We start from the raw sequence: 24,567 nt of genomic DNA on the forward strand, positions 1-24,567 counted from the left end.
AAGTTATTAGATACCATGTGATGTTACAGATGATTAATAATAAAAATTTGGTTCCTCCTTTACCTGGATTAAAGTCACCGGAGAAAGACACATTTTGTCTTTTAATCTTTTCTCAGTGTTTTCCCTCAGGATTCTCTCGGCTCACTCTTTCACATTACCCATTTTCCTTATTCCCTACTTCCTCTGCGGTTCATCATCCAATTACATCCGGGTTCCTTAGCGCTGTTAAATTGGTTGCGCAGTTGTTTTCGACCGTTAGTTGAGCTAGTGGTCGCTCGGCGAAGGGTTGAAGCGGGGCGTTAGGAAAGCTGGAGGAAAAAAGGTAAGGAATTCAGGGTTTTAAGGATGAAAGAGAAATTTATACCTCTGGAATAATAGCGAATACCGATATTGTGGTTTTTATATACTTAAGTTGTGGTAACTCGTTCTTTTAATTTTTCTCTCAAGCATTTTCAGTAAACCTTAAGAGCACGTGCACAATGTAGTTGAATATATGTGTGCATAGAATATTTAGAGGAGTTAGCTGCCTTTCTTATTGGAAAGTATGTTTATGCTTTTCTTCTGCTGGGGCATGTGTTCCTGCTGCAGCAGTGGAAAGTCCGTGAAGTTCTCGGCTTTTGTTCATGAATGGTGGGGGGATGGGTTAAAAATGTATAGGTGTAATGTTTGGAATTAAATATACAATTATAGAGTACCTTATACTCAGAGAAGTTTTAATTTAATGACCTTATGTACATGTTTTGCTGTATAACTTGGCTTTTTTCTTTATATCATGGTACGTCATTGTGGGTTGTCGGACATATAGCGAGGGCGCCATTTTGATTCATGTGCATTTTCTTGTATGATTTTTTAAATTAAGTTGATTTATTTATTTTCAGAAAAACAATTCATTATTTTTTGCACCACACCCAGTGCTCCATGCAATCCGTGCCCTCTATAATATCCAGCACCTGGTATCCCGACCTCCCACGGCCCGCCCCTTCAAACCCCTCAGATTGTTTTTCAGAATCCATAGTCTCTCAATATTCACCTCCCCTTCCAATTTCCTCCAACTCCCTTCTCCTAACTCCACATGTCCTCCATGCTATTTGTTATGCTCCACACATAAGTGAAAGCATATGATAATTGACTTTCTGCTTGACTTATTTCACTCAGGGGTTTAAGAAAATTCAGTTTAATTTCACTAAGGAGTTTAACAATACTCCTTAAGAAAAAAAAGTGCATAATCTCTGGAAGAGATTATGCACTTTTTTTTTTTTTAGGGAGTTTTCTTTATGATTCCGGTGTTAAGTGAGAAAATTGTATGCAAAATATTTAACCACTGTTTTTACAAACTTTTTTACTAGTCAGACATCAAAATATTGATTCACTACACAGGAATTCTCAAGTGTTTATCATCCATTAAAAAACTCACACAATTTTAACCAAAATTTGCTAAAGTCTTTTCTCCATATATATTCATGGCTTAAATTCCATCAATGAAGGTTTTAATTTGTGCCTTAATATTATGACTTAGCATTTTAGAAATTTTTGAATAAAGCAATTACCTATTGCTTTTGGAGAAAGCAATTACTTTGGTCACCTATTTGATAGGTGACCAAGATAAATGGAAATAGATTTGGGCAGGGGAAAACCTCTAAATAAATGTGTCATATTTATGTGCACTTAAGAAAAGTTTAAATGTTAAGTCTTAAGTGCAGAAACTCATTTGTTGTCACTTAAAAAAAAAACCCACACTATGGATGCCTGGGTGACTCAGGCTCAATGCCTTAGGTATCTAAGTTTCAGCTCAGGTCATGATACCAGAGTCCTGGGATGGAGCCTGCTTTGGCTCCTTTTTTTCCCACAGTGTCTGTTGCTCCCTCTCCCAGTTCCCTTGACTTGTGCTTCCTCTCTCAGGACCTCTTGTTCAAAAATAAGTCTTAAAATTATCCACACTTAAAAAAAAAAAAAGCCTGCATATTGCACACAAAACAAATGGAGTGGGCTTCAAAAACACAAGGTTTTTATGAACTACACAGGCATTTCCTCATTTTAAGTTTTTATTTATTTTTCAATAATCTCTAACACTGATTGTGGAGCTGGAACTCATGACTGTGACATTGAGAGTAGCATGGTGCTCTGTTGAAACAACTAGACACACCAAGTTGCACTTTTTTTTTTAAAGATTTTATTTATTTATTTGACAGAGAGAGATCACAGTACACAGAGAGGCAGGCAGAGAGAGAGAGGAGGAAGCAGGCTCCCTGCCGAGCAGAGAGCCCAATGCAGGACTCGATCCCAGGACCCTGAGATCCCCACCGGAGCTGAAGGCAGCGGCTCAACCCACTGAGCCACCCAGGCGCCCCCAAGTTGCACTTTTAACTAAAAAACAAAACAGAGCTTATTACCATTGCTTCATTTAAATTTTACATACACTTTATAACAAAATTAGGTCTTTTGGCTTATATGTTTTGTGATGTGTTTATGTTTTAAACCAGTTAACAGCAAAATGGTGGAAGCAGATAGACCTGGGAAGCTGTTTATAGGAGGCCTCAATATTGAGACTAATGAAAAGACTCTTGAAGCAGTATTTGGGAAATATGGTCACATAGTGGAAGGTAACAAGACCAATATCTCTGTAAATGTTTAAAGTAAATTATACTAAACATATAATTGAACAGCTAAGCTAAAATTCTTTTCTGTCTTTTTAATTTATATGAGCACTTTTCCTTAATATTTTTGTTTTATATTGGGAAAGCACTAATAGCAATAAATGAAAGTATCCACCTACAAGTCTTTTACCATTGAGAAGAGCAAATAAATAAAGTATGTATACTGTGGAGGTAGGGCTTAAAATGGGATAAAATAGACTAACTATAGAGTTCTTCAGTATTAATTTTTAGCAACTCATAATGATGTAAAATGTAAAGTTTTTAAGAGAACTAGCAAGTGTTTTTTTTTTTTTTTTTTTTTTTTTTTTACTGTTATATCCAGGATGTCAGTTAAGTTAAAAAGAACTTAGGGAAAATCACCAAAGGGTGAATTGATAATTTTCAGAATCTTAAGAAAGCATTTTTTATGTACATCAAGTTTAAAATTTTATATGCATTACAGTTCTTTTGATGAAGGATCGGGAAACCAAGAAGTCCAGAGGCTTTGCTTTTATTACATTTGAGAGTCCTGCTGATGCTAAGGATGCTGCCAAAGATATGAATGGGAAGGTAAAGGAGTCTCTTAAAAGTTTTCTAGCTCTATTTTTCATTGAATAGTATTTCTATGATGTTTTATTTTATTTTTCTAATTTTTAAGGTATCATAATGTGTATTCCAGAATTCTTTACTTGTCACTCTTTCTCACAAAAATACTGGAGATCATGGTTAAAAGGGCTGAAATGTACGTTAGCTTTAGCAGTATACGTTAATGCATTTCTACATTAACATTCCAGTATTTATTTTTTAAGTTCTTTTTTTATTATTATGTTAGTCACCATACATTAGGTCATTAGTTTTTGATGTAGTGTTCCAAGATTCATTGTTTGCTTATGACACCCAGATCTCCATGCAATATGTGCTCTACTTCAGCAGTTGACTCATTATTATTTTTCTCTCTTCAAAAATTGAGTGCCTATATGAAAGTAAGTGTTTTGTTCAAGTAATAACCTTTTTAAGAATTGTTTTCTTTATAAAACAGAAATTAATCTTTTCTATTTGTCTTGCTAGGTTTTTATACTACAGAACACTTCTATGAATTTCAATAGATTTTTATAAACTCTTCTGTATTATTTTTGTGCAGACTGAGCAGAACCTTTACATTCATACAGACATTCAATTCTTTTGTTTTAAAGATTTTTTATTTATATATTTGGGAGAGAGAGAGAGATCACAAGTAGGCAGAGAGGCAGGCAGGGGGTGCAGAGAGCCTGATGTGGGGCTCCATCCCAGTGCCCTGAGAAAATGACCTGATGTTTAACGCACTGAGCCACTCAGGCACCCCAGCATTCAATTCTTGAGGACAAAAAATAATAATGAGTAAACTGTTGAAGTGGTAATCAAAAAAATTACTTGGTCACCTTACCTAACTTTCCTGTTTTTTATTCTGTAATCAGTATTTTTTATTCTGTAATCAGTATTTTTTGTAAAATTGATAAGTGATTACTATAGTGGTTGAGGGTTTATTTAGATCCGGTCTTTAATGTACTGATAAATAAAGCAGATAGTCTTTAATGTACTGATAAATAAAGCAGATAGTCTTATTTTCTTTCTGGATTTTAAAGTCAATAATTATGTATCTCCTATATACTTTGAAGTTTTTCAGTGATTCTGTTAAAATACTGAATACTTTATTGCACTCTACATCATTCCATTCTATAATTTTTGGATTCTTTGTTTCTTAGATTATTCTAATCTATTTTATAGCTTTATTTTTTATTTTTTTTATTTTTCGTTAAGCTGTCCCCAACATTTGTTTGGACATGTCAATACCTGGGTCAGCCTAATAAATAGCATTTTGGTCTTCAAAAACTCAAATTGAATATTTATTCTAAAATTTTATCTTTTCCTTATTTTATATCGTAGGTGTTATCTTTTTATACTCATACTATAAGTTCATTTTCTAACTATTCAGTTATTTTATTTTTTAATATTTTTATTGTGTATATTTAGTTAATTTTAAATTATTTGAAGGACTTTTAAAGTTCACATAGTGTGGAATACATCTTAGTTTTCTTGTTTTCCCTGCAGATTGGTTTCTGGTAAAAAGCAGGTTCTCATTACATACTGACTTTTTTACTTTTATATTTTATGGCTATTAGCATGCAGAATTTGGGTTTGGCTAAGGATTTTGTATTATGTATGGAGGTAAATTAGACTTACTTAGAATAATTGATGATTCCTCTGTTTTCTGGTTTTTTAAGGGCAAAGGCATGGGTTTGTATAGACATTAATTACTAAATTCTTTCATTCAGTAGATGTTTTATTGAGAACTTATGTGTTAGCTTTTGATAAAGCAACTGAGTAATGGCTATAAATCACATTAGCTATTTTCTTGCATTTGAGACTGTATAAATAAAAATAATTAGTTCCATAAAAATAATTTAAAATAAAATAATAAATAATGAGCAACTTGTTTTATATGTATAAGAATTTCATAAGAAATAAAAGGAGTAATAGAATGTACAGGGGGAGTGGACAGGACATAGTTTTAATCCATAAAGATCAAGGTTTTAGGATTTTATAAAACTGTGTTTTATAAAGTAAGCAGCCATACATAACTTTGCAGAAAATATTTTGGACGCAGAAATAGCAAATGTATCCCTGGTGTTGGAACTGCTAGTTGTGACTATTTATTTTGGACTGTGGACCATACCTACCAGAAGCCTTGGTTTAGGATTTGAGATTCTTTTCCCAAAGTAATAAAAAATGGCCAGAAAAAAAAAATGGCCAAAATGTTTTATATGGGATAATTATTACAAATTAGGTTTTTAAAAATCAAATTGGCCCGGGAGCACAATAAACCATTCTGAAATTATTAGGAGATTAAGAAATACAATATTATCTCTGGAAAATGAGAATAATGAAATACCATATTAACAAATTGCTTTCTAGGGACATACTTAAAGCAAAGCTGAATAATAATGGAGTATGGCAAAACATTAAAACCAAATAGTGTTCTATTAAAAGCGAAGAAAGTTACAACAGTACCTAACAGTCATATTAGGAAATTTCCTTTTAATTTTTAACAGAACAAATACTAAAAAATAATACAGAATCTAAATCATTTTGAATAAGTAATAGTAACTTCTAATTGACAGTACACATTGATAAATATCCTTTGGATACTGGAAATTTTAAATGATAGAAATGCAAAAATGGGACCTATGTGCCTCAGTCAGTTAAGAGACTGCCTTCAGCTTAGGTCATGATCCCAGGGTTCTGGGATCAAGTTCCACATCCAGCTCCTTGCTCAGCAGAGATCCTGCTTCACCCTCTGCCTCCTCCTCTCTTTGTCTCTCATGAATAAAGAAAGTATGAAATAAGAAAAATGAAGGGAGTTATACATTAGAAAATGAATATTTTCAGGGAGCCTGGGTGGTTCAGTGGGTGAAACCTCTGTCTTAGGCTCACGTCATAATCTCAGGGTCCTGGGAGTAAGCCCCACATCCAGCTTTCTGCTTGGAAGGGAGCCTGTACCCCCCACCCCTGCATGGTACTCTGCCTCCTTGTGATCTCTCTCTCTCTCTCTCTCTCTCTCTGTCAAATAAAATATTTTTAAAAAAGAAAATGTATATTTTCATGATATGTGAGAGCAATTAATTATGATACTAGATACTTGAAGGAGTCTCAATAACCAAGACACATGTATGCATACATATTAGTTATCTTAATAACCAATAAAACTATACATACACTGTATACATATAATACAATAACCAACACATACATGTAGTCATTCTATACATAAGATGATTTAATGGAAAGCAGTTATTAGTTAAATGTCTAATATTTGGCAGATGAAGGACCGGATAGTTGTTTTCTTTAGTTGAACTTGATTTTACGTTCAGTAATGAGTAGATTTGTAAAATTTGCTAAATTGGTGCAATGTCCTGATATTTTAATCTCTTTAGTCTTTGGATGGAAAAGCAATTAAAGTGGAGCAAGCCAACAAACCATCGTTTGAAAGTGGTGGAAGACGGAAGCCACCACCTCCTCCAAGACACAGAGGCAATCCAAGAAATGTGAGGTGTGGAAGAGGAGGAAGTGGAGGAGCAAGAGGGCGTTCCTCACGTGGAGGACACTTGGGTAATGTGTTAAAATATAAGGATGCAACCATAGGACTGGAAAACAGTAAGTGTGAATGTATGGAAATACCTTATTTGGGGAAATATCTAGGGGAAACATCTAGAGCTTCTTTATATTTACTCAGAAAAAGATTAAAAGCCACTGCTTCACAAAGACATATGTATCTTTGTTGTGTGTATTGGAGGAATAATGAATCATTGAAAATGGTATTTATAGACTTTTTAGAGAATATGTTTTTTGTCCCATTTAAGGCAATTTTGTTTTTATTCACTAAACTGATCTTGAGAATATTTTACATATTTCTGCCACGTATAAAAATATTCCATGAGAGACTATGGACTCTGAAAAACAATATGAGGGTTTTGAAGGGGCGGAGGGTGGGAGATTGGGGGGGCCAGGTGGTGGGTATTATGGAGGGCACATATGGCATGGAGCACTGGGTGTGGTGCATAAACAATGAATTCCGTTACATTGAAAAGAAATTAATTAAAAAAAAGAATATTCAATTTTTTGCCTATGAAAATACTGAGGAATGAGAATACATCTAAACATTTTTCTGGTTAAGAAGGTGAAATGATTCTTGATTATTTAATATGCATTTTTGGATTTTATTTATTTCTTTATTTGACAGACAGATCACAAGTAGTCAGAAAGGCAGGCAGAGAGAGAGGGGAAGCAGGCTCCCCGCCGAGCAGAGGGTCCGATGTGGGACTAGATCCCAGCACCCTGAGATCATGACCTGAGCTGAAGGTGGAGGCTTAACCCACAGAGCCACCCAGGCACCCCTTAATATGCATTCCTAATATACCAGTAAAATTGAACATAACAAAATTTTTATTGGCTATTATTTAAGTGCATTATAAGAGTTTTATATTAACTTACTCTTTTAGATAAAGAATTTTGGTGCATCTTTCCTTTTAGATTTCAAATATGTTGCTTTATTGTGAATATAAAATGCTTCTAGTTGACTTTTTCTAGGTTTTCCAAACTTTCACAATACGTCTTTGATCTGTATCATGTAAGAAAACACTGTTAATTATGAATACTGAAGACCTTACTTAGTTTTGTTTAGTAAAAATTTTCAAACAATGATTGAAACTTAATTGGAGGGGAGAGGAACCATGACTCACCCTAACCCTAAGGTTAACCCTAACCCTAATAAACAAACTGAGGATTTTAGAGGGGAGGGGAGTGGGGAATGGGTGAGACTGATGGTGGGTATTAGGAAGGGTGTGTATTGCATGGAGCACTGGGTGTTATACATAAACAATGAATTTTGGTACACTATGTCAAAAACTAATGATATATGGTGAATAACAACACAGTAAAAATGTTGATTGTACTTCACTAAAAATATTTTATTTAAACACAGATGATGGAGAATATTCTCTTAACCTCCACATGAGTTCTTCCAGGGGACCCTTTCCAGTTAAAAGAGGTCCATCTTCCAGAAGCGGAGGTCCTCCTCCTAAAAGATCTGCTCCTTCTGCTCCCGGGCGTAGCAATAGAGGGATTGGAGGAAGAGGTAAATATTGTGAATTACCAAGAGAGTAGTTTATTATGAATGAAAATCAGTTATTTTTAGGATGGTGATTTCAAGAAGCAAAATGGAAAGTATATGGTCATATTTATTGATCACTATTTATTTTGGTTATGATCTAATTCTTTAGTTTTTAATTTTAGATGCATTAGGTGATTAAGAAACAGTGTTAGGACACTAAGTTTTGTATTAAATTAAATCCACATTTGCTTTAGAATGCCTCTTCATATTTTTAAAATTTCCTGCTAACATGCTTTTGTCAGTGGGTTCCTTATATTGCATGATTTCCAGATCAAGATTTTCTTGAAAATTAAAATGTCCTGTGAGAGAGCCTTTTGATGTGTAGCATAGTTGGATTGTGTATTTTGATCATCTGGTTTCTGTTAGTTATTAACTAGTTATAAATAATAAATGCAACTTGCCATATTTTTTCCTTTCTCTATTTGGACCATGATGGTGCTTTACTAAAAAGATTCTGTTTTTTAAATGCAGATGATGGTGGATACACAATCTGAGCATGAATTCTTTGAAAGTGTGCCAGTGATGTCCTAATCTAAGTTATTAGAAAGTTCAATTTTAAATTCCTAATTATGTGCAAGTATTGTTTTTGTTTTGTGAAAATACTAAGAAATGGATAAAAAGATTAGTTGCTTCCAAGAATCCTCTTCTTGGAAAGGAAATACCTAGTATTAAGGATTACATGATAAATAAATAAAAAAACATTTTGTTATTTAGACCATCAGAGATCACTATGGGGTTTGATGGTTACTTAAAAAATAAGCCTTGATAGACTTAAAACATTTAAATAATCGACATATAGACTTTAAATAATTATTTAAGTTGGAGGAAATCATAGAAGTACACTTAGTTATGAAGCTATTATCATATAGTTAAGACATATTTGAAGATACAAGTTCATCACTAAGGTTGATGAAGAGATGTTTTAAACCGTAAGGTAACTGTCCTTAGGAAATTTGAAATCACTTGAGAGAATTTAAAGCAGGCAAGAGATAAGTAGAATAAAATATAAGAACAGATAATTTTAAGAAGGAGGGGTAAGATCTTGGATTAAACAGAGTAGGAATCAAGAGGGTAAAGAATGTCTTAGTATAGAAATAGACAATATATTTTCAAATATAGAGAATGTAAAAAGTTCAGTTATTTTAACTTGTCATTGCTGTATCTATCTCTTAGGGTAGAAATTGTCATTATCAGATTTACCTTTCATATGTAGAAGATAAGTGAAACTAAGTATAATTTGCCGTTGTCTTAAATACAGAAGAAGCCTATACATTTCCTATGAAAGAATTAAAATAAAGGAGGGCTGAATTATAGGAACCAAGAATAATAATTCACCTGTGAAGAGAATATTTATGGGATAAAATTTCATATTTAGGATACACTGCTTTCCAAATAAGCTCTTAAATAATAATGCTAAAACAGCACTAGACATCAACATTGCCATCATTACAAAGACCAAGCTATTAGCCATTTGGTATGATAAATTAGAAAATATATGTAAAGAATTTGGCATCTAGTGCCCCAAGGAAAGGTAGTACTGTTGGTGCAAGTGGGATGAATTGAAATTAGTACTTTTTTTTAATCTGAAAAAAGATACATACGTATTTCAGTTAGTAAACAACTTGCAGGTTTTACATGTTTTCTTTGTGCTGTTAATATTCATGAACAATTGGTAGGAGAAGAAAAAGAAAATATCTTTGAGCTGGAGCAGCTTTAATGACTGAATTATGTGAATTTTTTGTTTAAGCTTTTGAGAAACACTGACCACAAAGGAACAGTGGACTACAGAAAGCTATGGGAAATACTGAGGTGATAAGGAATATTTAGGAATTAAAGAGAAAAACAGCATTGTAAATGTGCAGAGAGGTATAGAATGCAGGGTATATCACATATACAGAGTACTAGAAGTTTTGCAGTTGGGGCAGTAAATAGAAGATAATGGAGGGGTGCCTGGGTGGCTCAGTGGTTTAAGCACTGCCTTCGGCTCAGGTCATAATCTCAGGGTCCTGGGATTGAGCCCTGCATCAGGCTTTCTGCTCGACAGAGAGCCTGCTCCCCCCTCTCTCTGCCTGCCTATGATGCCTTTCTGTCAAATAAATAAATAAAATCTTTAAAATATTTAAAAAGGATTATTTAAAAGAGGAAATAATGGAGATACTTGATGAAAGCCAGAAAAGGCATAATTTGTTTCATGTAGTGGAGAGACAGTTTTAAGAAAAACAAGGATTTGTAGTAGAAACATATTTGAAATAATTAAAGTGACTACAGAGAAGACAGTAAAGGAAAGTGATGAATAATGGGATAATTACTTAATACCTTAATGTGACTCATAAATCCCTTTGCTTTGACAATAAGCAAGTATGCTTGGCAGTGTCAGTATGTATACGTGGGTAAACAAGAAAGCACATGGTGGGGAATCTCGAAATCTTAAAAAAAGATTATGAAATGACTAAGGTAAATAGGAAAATAGTTTGACACTTAATTGTAATAGACTAATAAATACTATGATCTTTGAGGAGCAATTGAAACATATCAGCTAATATGCTGATTTTTTTTTTTTTTACCTTCTGATGGTAATTTAAAGATTGCACAAGATGGACAGAGAAGGAGAAGATACCAGAAGATGAGACATTCAGAAATATGTAAAAAGCAGGCAAAAAAAAAAATCATAAATAGTATCTTAAGGGAGAAACCTTTAAAAATTGTGGAAAGTAATCTGTTTTGAATTTTTCTTTTTTATAAAAGTTACTGAGATACTTATTTAAGAATTTTTAAATTAAAGGTCCACAAACACGTGGAAGAGAAAATTATAGAGATCCTTCACGCAAAGAGCCAGTCTCTTCCCGGAGAGATGACTACATTTCACCAAGAGATGATGGTTACAATACCAAAGATAGGTAAATGAAAATAAAGTATATAAACTGTTAAGTCATAGTAGATCTTTTTTTGTTTTGAAGCGGAATTCACTAACTAGATATTTTAAAGTTAATAACTCAGTAATACTTAGTACATTTACAATGCTAAGCAGTTACCATCTTTATGTAGTTCTAAAACATTTTTACCATCCCCAGATAACACTTAATGTTACCCCCACCTGATTCCAGGGCCTAACAAACACCTCTCTTCTGTCTCTGGATTTCCCTATTCTGCATAGATTATTCAAATACAGTCAAAACATTGTAACATTTTGTGTCGGACTTCTTTAGCACAATTGTTTTTTCAAGAAACATGCATGTTATAGCATGAATTCTTATTATGGATTTTTTATGGGTTTTTATATTCCATTGTATATGCAATTACCACATATTTGCACCATTGCACAGTTGGAAGCATTAATCTACAAATATCTGAATACTGTTTTCAGTTCTTTGGGGCATATATTTAGGTGTGGAGTTTTGGGGTCCTATTGTTATTATGTAATATTTTAAGGAACCACAGGGACTGCGCTATTTTACATTTTTACTATCAATATACAGATTCTAACTTCTTTACATTACTAATATTTAATATTTTCTTTTTTAAAAAATCCAACGTATTAGGTGTAGTAAAGAAGTAACTGGTTTGTGTTTTGATTTGTATTTACCTAATGACTGAGTGAGCATCTTTTGATGTACTTGTCCATTTGTTTATCTTCATTAGAGAAAAGTTTATTCAAGTCTGCCAAATGTTTTGTCTTTTTATTGTCAGTTTTTTTATGTATATTCTGGATATAAGAAACTACATTTTAAAAATTTGCTGCTTTATTTTTAAGTTATTCGAGCAGAGATTATCCAAGTTCCCGAGACACCAAGGATTATGCTCCACCAACCAGAGACTATGCTTACCGTTACTATGGCCATTCAAGTTCTCGGGATGAACATTACTCTAGAGGATATAGGTACTATGAAAATTTAAATTTTTATCAAATAGCTGCTTGCAGTTCTTGTTGCATGAATGCCTTTTATTTTATTTTAGTGATCGTGATGGCTGTGGTGGTGGTCGTGATAGAGATTACTCTGAACATTCAAGTGGAGGCTCTTATAGAGAGTCATATGATAGTTATGGTAAGAGTCCAATTGTTACTGAATATTCATGCAATTAGATTCAGCAGACTAGATTGTTGGGCATATATTGTGACTTTTAATTTCACAGGCAGAACTACAGCATGGCCTTTTATTAGCTTGAAGATTCTTGAATTACTTTTTTATTGTCCATAACAGGTTCCTTTTGAGGGTAAATTGATAGTCTCATCAAAAACTTTTGTCATTTTTAAAGCATAATAAAAATATGAACGTCAGAATTTCAACCCCCTTTTAGAAGCTGTGACAGAACATTTACCATTTAACCTAAAACATGCTACATTTTCATTTCCTTTTAAAAAAAAAAAATCTCATTAGTGCAGCATATTATCTTTTCACCAGAGGCAGATGAAAACATAATTCTTCCAAATATTTAGTACTTAAACTATGATCATGGGTGTAATGATGCCACAAAAATTGTAGTGTAGTATTTTACTTTATCATTGACCTTACTACAGGTAGCTCCCGTGGTGCACCACCAGCACGTGGGCCCCCTCTGAGTTATGGTGGAAGCAGTCGCTATGATGATTATAGCAGCACACGTGATGGATATGGTGGAGGTCGGGAAAGTTACTCAAGCAGCCGGAGTGATCTCTATATAAGTCGTGAGCGTGGTGGCAGACAAGAACGAGGGTTTCCACCTTCTATGGATAGGGTCTACCCTTCTCCTCGTGAATCGTATGGTAGCTCAAGTTGTGGGGCTTCCAGAGGAGGTCGTGGGGGGAACCGATCTGAAAGAGGAGGCCGTAGTAGATACTAAAAATAAGTTCTCTACCAATTTAAGGGAAAAATTAAAGAGAAAACTTAACTGCAACCTTTTTTTCTGTTATTCTAGTACTAATAAAATTAAAGTGTTACTTAAATGAGAAAGGCATACATTAACTTGCCTTCCATGAATTTTTGGATAAGATGTATAAGATGAAAAAGAAGTATTCAGAGTAATTTCACAATTGTTAATGTTAATTGATGAAAACTAGATAAGCTGTTTGAATGTAATGTTTGCATTGTTAAAATTTTTAGAATAAAAATTGCCATGAAATGTTATTTCTTGTCTGAATTTATTACTGACTTAAAGTAAAAGCAAAAGAAAAAAATAGGAAAACAAATTTTTATGGAAGGTGAAATACACTGTTTGCCTAAAATGTCTTTTACTGACACAAGTAACATACTGAAAAGCAGTATGTTACTTCTCCACAGCAAGGGGAACCTATTTTCTACTTGGGCATACTAAGCCAATTGTGTGTTCTTTTTTGTTAACATAGGTGTGTAAAAGATTTGCTAAATCTCCAAAAAGGCTACAAAAGAATGTGTTTGCCTCATTACTCAAGTGTCCTCCTAAATAAATGATGTAAGTTGAAAGAAAAATTAGATCTTGCAGGATAAGAAGTTGAGGAAATAAAGAAGTAAGCATCCATTTCTTACCCATATTAAAGCAGCAAATGACAAGGGTGGGAGTAATGATGGTGAAACCAGTTTTTCATCTATATCAAAACTTGAGACAGTTAACTTTAGAGAGAATTAAGATTTAATTAAATAAATGTTCCTAGATTTAAAAACATTGGTAAACAAGCAAAAGTATTGGTAAACAAATTTTTGTTCTGGAATTACTCATGAACTATCTTGGGACTATTTGAAAATGTAACTCAAAGGCTTCATATATTCTCTTACAAACATTGAGTTTTCGGTAAAATTAGGTGAAAATCAATAGGAAGTTTAAAAATTCATTTTTTATGTTTGGAAGCTGAGTGTCTACAAAGCCTTGATAAGCCTGCCTAATTGAGTCTGGAAAAATACAGGAAAATTGGATTTTTTTAAGGAAAACCATAAGGGAAAACACATACTGGAGCACTGGAAGTTTAACTAAACTAAAAATTCCCTTATGATACTGAAATGGTAAATGGGGACAAAAGGGAAAAACCCAAATTTTGGACTAAAGTAAAAAATCAATTTCACAAGTACTTCCAAAGTACTTAACTTTTAATTCTTAAAAATGCAGACTAAGGGCATCTGGGTAGCTCAGTTAGGCATATGCATTTGACTCAGGTTATAATCTCAGGGTAATTTGACCCATCCCTGCATGTTTGCCTGCTCAGCCAGGAGTCTTTCTGTTCATCTCATGCTTATGCTACCACATGCATGCATAAGCTCTCATTCTCCTTCACATAGTTGTTAAAAATACAGACCAATTTTACAAGAGGGAAGTATTTTCATGAGTAAATGTTGATTAAGATCGGCAATAGGAATACTCAAAAGTTTAGTTAATTTGAAAAACTTAACCCCAAATAGTATTTTTCAAAGGAACCATTGCCATCTTTGTATATTTGGGTGAAATTTTTACCGTTACGAAGATGTTTTTATTCACTAATGCTGTAGGTGTATGAAGATTGAACAAGAAGGATATGAATTTCTCAGCAATCTTGCCTATTTTTACAGTGGAGGACAGGAAATAGCATCTGTGATATTCCAATCTGGGGGCTTTAAACTCCAGAAAGATTCTTGACAAGATGTTGTCATTATGGTAATATAAGTTACGTGGGAAGAGAATAATAACCCAAAATATAAAATTTCTCTCCCACTCATTAACAAGTTAGAGTAAATGTTGAATGAAAATCATAACCAGAACTGAAAGTGTATTTCCTTAAAGTTTTCATAGGAACATAATTCTCAGGGAATAAATTTAACTGTAATGCAGAGTAGAAATTTATTTAAATTGGACTTTTTTAAAATTTATTTTTTAGGACTAATTTTCATTTTATAGGACTAATAAAAGGAGATGTTTTTGAGTCGGTTCTACATATAGCTTACATTAGTTGGCTTTGAAAGATAGCAATCATAAAATTCCTAATTGAACAAACTTGAGTCAAAGTTAATTATGGGGATGTCTGCGAGGCTCAGTAGGTTAAAGCCTCCGCCTTCAATTCAGATCATGGTCTCTGTGTCCTGGGATCAAGCCCCACATATGGCTTTGTGCTCAGCAGGGAGCCTGCCTCCTCCCTCTCTCTGCCTGCCTTTCTGCCTACTTGATCTCTGTCAAATAAATAAAATCTTTAAAATGTTAATTATGTGCTGTTCTTGATTCTAGTCATTAAAACTGGTTTGTTATCTTAAAGCATATTATGCTGCTTTTAGAAACTATGTGCAAACAAGGCCACAACAAGTTTCCTGTGTTTATTGATTCAGGAATCAATGTGCATGATCATTCGTAGGTGCTAAACATAACAGCAGTGTTTAATATAGATTCTCTTAAAAAAATGGTAATTTTTAAAAAAATTTTTAAAGGAGCTGTAGGTTGATAAGGAATAAATTTCCTCTTTTTAAAAAATCCTAGCTGGAGTATGAGTGACATTTATATGAGGCAGATTAAGAGGAAAAAATTTAACTTTGTGTCAATGGGCAATCTTCACAAATATGAAATTCCAAATGATGTAGGAAAAACCTTTGGGTTCAAATCCAATGGCCAAGAAAGAATTATTGAGACATCTTTGGTGCAAAAACGTAAATAAAATACAGGGACAGGACCTGTGGGTAGAAAGCTGCACCAGGGTCATGAGGAATGGCCCATTATATACTTTCAAGTTGGGAGAGGTTTAGGGAGAGTGCAAGTCTCTAAGGAGTCTTAGAAACAAGGATTCCAGGATCTTAAGGGGCTAGCTATTGTTGGGGGAAAAGTCATCTATTACCATTTAATAAAACCTGAGTCATGAGAACCTTCAGATGTATATTTGCGGGCCATATGCTTGGAGAATGATTGCCAACATATAGCTTGGTGGGGGGCAGTAGAGATAAAGAAGTTTCCAGAGGAATTTTTATATGTTAAAGAAGAGTTAAAGGATCTTGGGGGTCAGGATCAGGGGGTCAGATCTTGGTTGTTTTTTTTTAATCTTCTATTGATTTGCATTTCTTCCCTCAAGGGCCCAGATTCCCAGCCCCTTCTTAGCACAGAATATAGTGACATATATTGCATTTATCCTGTCTTTGTGATGTGGGAAACAAAGGCAGAAGAAAAATTATTAAATTCCCTTACTCCCTAGAGCTCACTCACAAGTCCTTGAAACAGGCAGAGTGACATTCCTTGAGGAGCACAACTACCTCCATGTTAATAACTTGCTAAGAGATAACCTCTAATTCTGTTCCATGTAATAGGGTACCCTATCATTTCATTGTTTTTTCTTTCTGCCTCTGCATAGGTAAGTACCAAGCGATACATTATAGAGGCTTTGAATCTTTTCCCCCTTTTCTCTTTTCTTTTTTTTTTTTGAAATTTCCTTTTATTTTAAGCATAACAGTATTCCTTTTTTTTTTTTGCACCACACCCAGTGCTCCATGAAATCCATGCCCTCTATAATACCCACCACCTGGTACCCCAACCTCTCACCAACGGTCAATTCAAACCCCTCAGATTGTTTTTCAGAGTCCATAGTCTCTCATGATTCACCTCCCCTTCCAATTTCCTCCAACTCCCTTCTCCTAACTCCACATGTCCTCCATGCTATTTGTTATGCTCCACAAATAAGTGCAACCATATGATAATTGACTCTCACTGCTTGACTGATTTCACTCAGCATAATCTCTTTCAGTCCCGTCCATGTAGCTACAGAAGTTGGGTATTCATCCTTTCTGATGGAGGCAGAATACTCCATAGTGTATATGGACCACATCTTCCTTATCCATTCGTCCGTTGAAGGGCATCTTGGTTCTTTCCATAGTTTTGCGACCGAGGCCATTGCTGCTATAAACATTGGGGTACAGATGGCCCTTCTTTTCACAACATCTGTATCTTTGGGGTAAATACCCAATAGTGCTATTGCAGGGTTATAGGGAAGTTCTATTTGTAATTTCTTGAGGAATCTCCACACTGTTCTCCAAAGAGGATGCACCAACTTGCATCCCCACCAACAGTAGAAGAGGGTCCCCCTTTCTCCACATCCCCTCCAACACATGCTGTTTCCTGTTTTGTTAATTTTGGCCATTCTAACTGGTATAAGGTGATATATCAATGTGGTTTTAATTTGAATCTCCCTGAGGGCTAGTGATGATGAACATTTTTTTCATGTGTCTGATAGTCATTTGTATGTCTTCATTAGAGAAGTGTCCATCCATATCTTCTGCCCATTTTTGATATGCTTGTCTGTTTTGTGTGTGTTAAGTTTGAGGAGTTCATTATAGATCCTGGATATCAACCTTTTGTCTGTACTGTCATTTGCAAATATCTTCTCCCATTCCGTGGGTTGCCACTTTGTTTTCTTGACTGTTTCCTTGGCTGTGCAGAAGCTTTTGATTTTGATGAAGTCCCAAAAGTTTATTTTCGCTTTTGTTTCCTTTGCCTTTGGAAACATATCTTGAAATATGTTGCTATGGCTCATATCGAAGAGATTACTGCCTATGTTCTCCTCTAGGATTCTGATGGATTCCTGTCTGACATTGAGGTCTTTTATCCATTTTGAGTTTATCTTTATCTCTGGTGTAAGAGAATGGTCGAGTTTCATTCTTCTACATATAGCTGTCCCGTTTTCCCAGCACCATTTATTGAAGAGACTGTCTTTTTTCCACTGTATTTTTCTTTCCTGTTTTGTTGAAGATTAATTGACCATAGAATTGAGGGTCCATATCTGGGCTCTCTACTCTGTTCCACTGGTCTATGTGTCTGTTTTTATGCCAGTACCATGCTGTCTTGGTGATCCTAGCTTTGTTGTAAAGCTTGAAAGATGCCCTTAGTTTTATTTTTGTTTTTCATCATTTCCTTAGCGAATTGGGGTCTCTTCTGGTTCCAAACAAATTTCTGGGTGATTTGCACCAGCTCTTTGAAGAATACCAGTGGGGTTTTGATCAGAATAGCATTAAAAGTATATATTGCTCTAGGCAGTATAGAAATCTTAACAATGTTTATTCTTCTGATCCAAGAGCATGGAATGGTCTTCCATCTTTTTGTGTCTTTTTCAATTTCTTTCATGAGTGTTCTGTAGTTCCAGGAGTACAGATCTTTAAGCTCTTTGGTTAGGTTTATTCCCAGGTATCTTATTGTTCTTGGTGCTATAGTAAATGGAATCGATACTCCCTTTCTGTATTTTTGTTGTTAGTGTATAAGAAAGTCACTGATTTCTGTACATTGACTTCCAGTAGTTTGGGGGTGGAGTCTTTTGGGTTTTCCATATAAAGAATCCCGTCATCTGCAAAGAGAGAGTGTGACTTCTTCGTTGCCAATTTGGATACCTTTTATTTCTCTTTGTTGTCTGATTGTGGTTGCTAGAACTTCTAATGCTATGTTGAACAAGAGTGGTGAGAGTGGGCGCTCTTTCGTGTTCCTGATCTCAATGGGAAGGCTGCAAGCTTTTTCCCATTGAGGATGATATTTGCTGTGGGCCTCTTATAGATAGATTTGATGAAGTTCAGGAATGTTCACTGTATACCTTTACTTTGAAGCATTTTAATAAGGAATGGATGCTGGATTTTGTCAAATGCTTTTTCTGCATCAATTGAGAGGACCGTGTGGTTCTTCTCTCTTCCCTTATTAATTTGTTCTATCACATTGATTGATTTGCAAATGTTGAACCATCCTTGTAGCCCAGGGATGAATCCCACCTGATCATGTGGATAATATTTTTAATGTACTGTTGGATCCTGTTTGCTAGGATCATGTTGAGAATCTTAGCATCCATATTCATCAGTGATATTGGTCTGAAATTCTCCTTTTGGTAGGGTCTTTTCCTGGTTTGGGGATAAGGATAATGCTGGCTTTATAGAAAGAGTATGGAAGTCTTCCTTCTGCTTCAATTTTTTCAAACAGCTTCAGGAGAATAGGTGTTATTTCTTCTTTGAAAGTTTGGTAGAATTCCCCAGGACATCCGCCAGGTCCTGGGCTCTTGTTTTTGGGAGGTTTTTGATCACCCCTTCAATCTCGTTACTAGATATTGGTTTATTCAGGTTGTTGATTTCTTCCTGTTTAATTTTGGTAGTTTATAGTTTTCCAGGAATGCACCCATTTCATCTAGGTTGCTAAGCTCATTGGCATATAACTGTTGATAGTGACTTCTGATGATTGTTTCTACTTCCTTGGTGTTCATTGTGATCTCTCCCTTTTCATTCATAATTTTATGAATTTGGGCTTTCTCTCTTGTCTTTTAAATAAGTGAGGCCGAAGGTTTGTTGATCTTATTGATTCTTTCAAAAAACCAGCTTCTAGTTTCATTGATATGTTCTACTGTATCTCTGGTTTCTACCTCATTGATCTCAGCTCTAATCTTGATGATTTCCTTTCTTATGTGTGGAGTTGATTTGATTTGTTGTTGATACTCCAGTTCTTTAAGGTATAGAGACAGCTGGTGTGTTCTGGAATTTCAATTTTTTTTGAGCGAAGCTTGGATGGCTATTTATTTCCCCCTTAGGACCGCCTTTGCTGTATCTCATAGGTTTTGGACTGAAGTGTCTTCATTCTCATTGGTTCCCATGAATTGTTTCAGTTCTTCTTTGATCTCCTGGTTGATCCAAGCATTCTTTTTTTTTTTTTTTTAAATTTTTTATTTTTTATAAACATATATTTTTATCCCCAGGGGTACAGGTCTGTGAATCACCAGGTTTATACACTTCACAGCACTCACCAAAACACATACCCTCCCCAATGTCCATAATACCACCTCCTTCCCCCAAACCCCCTCCCCCCAGCAACCCTCAGTTTGTTTTGTGAGATTAAGAGTCACTTATGGATTGTCACTGTTGTCGGGCTTTTGCCCTGGAACAATCCAGCGGTGGAGGGAGCCAGGAGCCTACCACCAAGCTGCTGCGTGCAGGGACCACTCCCCTCCACACCCCAGCACCACCCCGTTCCACCCAGCTTTCCTTCAGAGAAGGAATCTGCACACAATGTCCTGGCCCTTAATTTTTTTTTTTCTCTGCAATTTTTTTTTTAAGATTTTATTTATTTATCAGAGAGAGGGGGGGGGAGAGAGCACAGGCAGGCAGAGAGGCAGGCAGAGGCAGAGGGAGAAGCAGGCTCCCTGCTGAGCAAGGAGCCCGATGTGGGACTCGATCCCAGGACGCTGGGATCAAGAGGGCCAGGAGGACCCTGGCCCCAAGAGCCACAGTCCCTGGCCACCAGGGTGCACACAGAGCTTCTAAGCCGGCCCCAGCCAGATCCCCCACTGGCACTGGGAGGCATGCTAACGGGCCAGACTTTAAGTCCGAGGACCAACTGCATCTTTCTGGGAGCCTGCCGCTTCGAAAACCCTTTCCCGCTGGACTTTCCTCTGCCCGACCTCTTTCCCTTTCCCGTCTGTGTCTCTTTTCCTCTTTGCGTTCTCATCCGTCGCCGCCAGACCTTCATCCAAGGGCACTCGGGGTCTTCCTTGCAACTTTGCTCCGAGTGCTCCCTTTGTCTGGGTCCATCGCTGAGTGGAGTACCAGCCGGGGAGGGCATGGCGCACCCACCAGGTGCGCATTGACAGCACATGTGTCCTTTCTCAGCACGTCCTTCGTGTCCGAACCACCCCTCATGCAGGTGCACGCCAGGGGGGGATCATGGGCCACATAGGACGCCGGCCACCGGAGGTGTGAGGAAGTCCCCGCGGGGCATGGCAAGGCTGCCAGCCTTGCCCTTGCCTCATGGGAGGGCCTCACATACCAAGGATGGGTGGGTGTGTCCTGGGTGTTTTGGAGCCGAAAGAAGCAGGAGGAGCTTCCTTGAGATGAAGGGCAGGCTGCTTGGTGGGCCCAAGTGTCTCCGTTGCCCACGTTAGCTGTCAGTGCAGAGAGGGACGCCTGCAGTGAGCAAAAGGCATGGCCGCCTGTGGCGAGCAGGCAAATTATCTGAGACTGTCCCTGAAAAGGTCCCGGCGTTGGTGTGACTGGTGCAATCCAAACTGACCTAGAGGAGGGTCCTGAGGGTCCAGAGGCAGAAGTGCCCTCGAAACAGCACAGCCTTGCAGATGGGGGAGGCTGCGGTGGTGACAGAGAGAGGGGGAAGCCAGGGAGCCTGGGAGGAGAGCACCATAGCCCAGGGGGAGAAGAAGAGCTGGGGAGCGAGGGGGGCGATGGGATTGACGGACAGAGTTCAGGACAGACACGAGTGTGCAGGTGTGGGGATGGAAACACAGCGACGGAGCGAGGAAGGCCGGAGGCACAGAGGGAGGCTTTGGTCGTACAGAGGGTGCAAGGCGTACTGGCCCGAAAGTCATACCGCCTATGCAGAAGGGACCCCCCCAACACACACCCGATTGCGGAAGCCAACGGTCCGCTGAGCAGAGCTCCATCCAGTGGTGTCAAAGAGGTCAGCAATCGTGTTCCCTGAAAACACCGGTCAGACAGCCACAGAGGAAGTCACGGCGGCGGAGGAGAGGGTGGAAACAGACAGGGGCTTACACAGGAACCGGGTCTAGCAATCGTGGGCGCGAGGCGGCCCCGGTCAGTAAGGAGTCTTCACAGCCATCTAGGACATGTAGACGACAGCACAACGGGCAGCTTTTAAAAAGCTTCCCCTGCCTACGCTCCGTGCGAGAGACTGACCTTTTCGTCCCGTAGCCACAGAGCATTTGAAAGTGGGACGAGTGAGAGTGATGAGTGACCTGAAGACCTAGGCGTGGCCCCGGAGATCCCTCCCCCTCGCTGGCCGGCTGTAAGAGCGGGGCTGTTCCTCTGTTCCCAAGGATGCGTCAACACATGGCTTATGGCGCTGGCAGCCAAGGACTCCTCAAAGACTACTGAGACAGCCCCGGCCTCATCTCACTCCACGTTGAAGAACACGGGGCCCAGGGCCCAGGCAGGTTGTCTCCGCGATAGAAATTCATACAAATCCAAGTCGGGCCAACAGCCCCGCATCTGTGGCAAAGCAGAGACTCACCAGGGCCAAAGGTCATTATGCAGCCCCAGCTACGCTGATATGGGCCAGGCAGGGATGCGACATCAGAGACGTGACGGCACAGGCCTGGCCTCCACTCCCTCCACAGCATTGTTTCTGTGCCGGAGAGGATGACCATGTCAGCAAGAGGCAGGCCCCTTGCCAGACTGGTAGCGAGCACGGGCACTGGGGTCCAAGGGACAATGAACTACAGGCCCAGCCCTGCTGTGTGCAGTGGATGTGCTTGAGGACATCCCCAGGGAGCCCTCTGGAGGACTGGCATCGCCATCCCCCAAACCCAGACACTGGCCATGTTTGGCGCTGGCTCATCCTTCCCTAGCCTTGCACTCTGTCTTTACCCCAGGGAAGACATGGGACCTGATAGCTGGCCTTTTGTTCATCAACTCCCGCTGCCCAGCACCACCATCGGCACGGGAAGACCTCCCCCCGCTGGGATGCCGTCCCAGAGCTTATGTGTCCTAGACCTCTGGGCAAGCATGAGGGCCCATCCCTTCCTCGGAATGGGGATTCCAAGGCAGCATCGTAAGCACCAACCTTACACCAGGAGCTCAGGCACACCACCTGCTCCTTTCTGAGAAGGAGCTCATTCGTGAGCCTCCACACAGGAACATACAGGAACACGGGTGACATCGGTCTTCTACATTTCAGTGGTTTTCCTCGGGGGCCTCAGTCGACCTTGTCTTTCACCCCGGCACCAGGCTCCGTGGGAAGTTTTCACGGCTTCTGGTCAAGGGCGATGCTTCCTCATATGCATCTCAGCAGCGTGAACCTCCCTGGGTGGGACAGATATGCAGACACACACACACGGACACACGGGCACTCAGGCACTCAGAAGGGGGCTCCGCATTCCCACACCTGGCCCCTGAAACAAAAGAAAGGAGATGGCACATGTACACACAGACACACACACGGCTGCACACATACGCGCGCACACACACACACACACACACACACGGAGTGAAAATACAAACACACCCCATCGGGCTCCTTTCAAACACACAGACACACACATACACACGTGCTCACGCAAAAACACCGAACACACTAAATACACACATGTATCTCTGCAACTCTGGCATGTACACCAGACATGCATGCAGGCACAGAGGTGCTCGTAAGCACACACACACACACACACACACACACACACCATAGAGCTCTCACAGAACGTCTCTGGCACAGGCATAGACATTTGTTCCCAACTCAAAAGGACGTTCCCAGGTGTGACCTGGGACACTCGTAGTCACACACACACAAGAGACCACATCCAAAGCCTCTGGCAGACAGGCATACACAACTGACCCCAGCACATCGGAGCATGCACACTCACACAAACTTACCCTTGAGGAAAGGGCAGAATGTAAGCAAATCCCTTGTTCTGCATCCTCAAAGAACGCACGTGTATACAAGCCTGCACACACACACACACACACACACACACGCAGACAGGCGAGCGGTTTGCGAACCCACTGTACACACTACATACACACTCGTGCATATGGATCTGAGGCCTGCACACCATCCCTTGCATGGAGACACATAGGCGCTTGCAAAAACACTCGGGACACACCCAGTTGCCACAAGGTCTCTGGCACAGGCATACGCATTTGGCCTCACCATAAAAATCATACACGTGTGTGCCCAAAAACACTAACATGCATTCCCCACCACCTCTATGGCCTCGAGCCCACAGGCATAATAACGTGACACATCGGCGCATGCACAAACGCTCATAGCCCTAAGGGTACAGAAGCATGTAAACAAAACCCATCATCTGTGTCATAAAGAACACACACGTAGCCACTCTCTCAATCTCTCATACACACACACACACACACACACACACACTGACACAATTATACAATCACAACGAGCTCTACGCTCATACACAAAACACACACACGGAGCACACGCAGGCATGCATCCCTGCCCTCCCCCACACACAGCTATGCTTGCAAGCACACGCACACACGACAACACATCCAAGGTCTCCGGCATAGGCGTACACAGTTGACCCTGCTCAAAAAAGAAGTCTGCCCCTGGTGCCCTGCAATCCATAAACATCCACAGAATTGGACACACAGACATTCTCACCTGTCTAAAACACATACTCCAACGCACACTCCCTGAGGATGCAGACACATGCGAGGAAAACACACGACCTCCCTGACATAGAAATGCACACTCAACCGCTCAAGCACACCCACACGTGCACGCACGCACACAAAAGCCCATGCAAACCCACACTCATTCCCAGCACACATCCTATCTCTGTCACGGACTCATGTACCCTCAGCCCAAACACTGGACACAGAACTGCGC

General features: G+C 38.6%; 1 protein-coding gene across 1 annotated transcript; it reads left to right on the forward strand.

Moving 5' to 3' along the window:
* Nucleotides 1-263: 263 nt before the first annotated feature.
* LOC131822470 (RNA-binding motif protein, X chromosome-like) lies at nucleotides 264-13,226 on the forward strand. Its single transcript, XM_059158787.1, has 9 exons — nucleotides 264-322; nucleotides 2,481-2,600; nucleotides 3,097-3,203; nucleotides 6,605-6,824; nucleotides 8,152-8,304; nucleotides 11,123-11,237; nucleotides 12,092-12,217; nucleotides 12,295-12,383; nucleotides 12,857-13,226. The coding sequence occupies exons 2-9, from the start codon at nucleotides 2,492-2,494 to the stop codon at nucleotides 13,156-13,158; spliced, it is 1,221 nt and encodes a 406-aa protein (XP_059014770.1). The 5' UTR covers nucleotides 264-322; nucleotides 2,481-2,491; the 3' UTR covers nucleotides 13,159-13,226.
* The last annotated feature ends 11,341 nt before the right edge of the window (nucleotides 13,227-24,567 follow it).

This window comes from Mustela lutreola, chromosome Y, assembly GCF_030435805.1.
Source record: "Mustela lutreola isolate mMusLut2 chromosome Y, mMusLut2.pri, whole genome shotgun sequence".
Taxonomy (NCBI): Eukaryota; Metazoa; Chordata; class Mammalia; order Carnivora; family Mustelidae; genus Mustela; species Mustela lutreola.

What these genes read in the sequence shown, in the direction of transcription:
- LOC131822470 (XM_059158787.1), top strand. Translation starts at nt 2,492, where the DNA reads ATGGTGGAAGCAGATAGACCTGGGAAGCTGTTTATAGGAGGCCTCAAT. An exon ending in ATATGGTCACATAGTGGAAG is followed by an intron (nt 2,601 to 3,096) that starts GTAACAAGACCA and finishes TATGCATTACAG; the next exon opens with TTCTTTTGATGAAGGATCGG. An exon ending in AGAGTCATATGATAGTTATG is followed by an intron (nt 12,384 to 12,856) that starts GTAAGAGTCCAA and finishes ACCTTACTACAG; the next exon opens with GTAGCTCCCGTGGTGCACCA.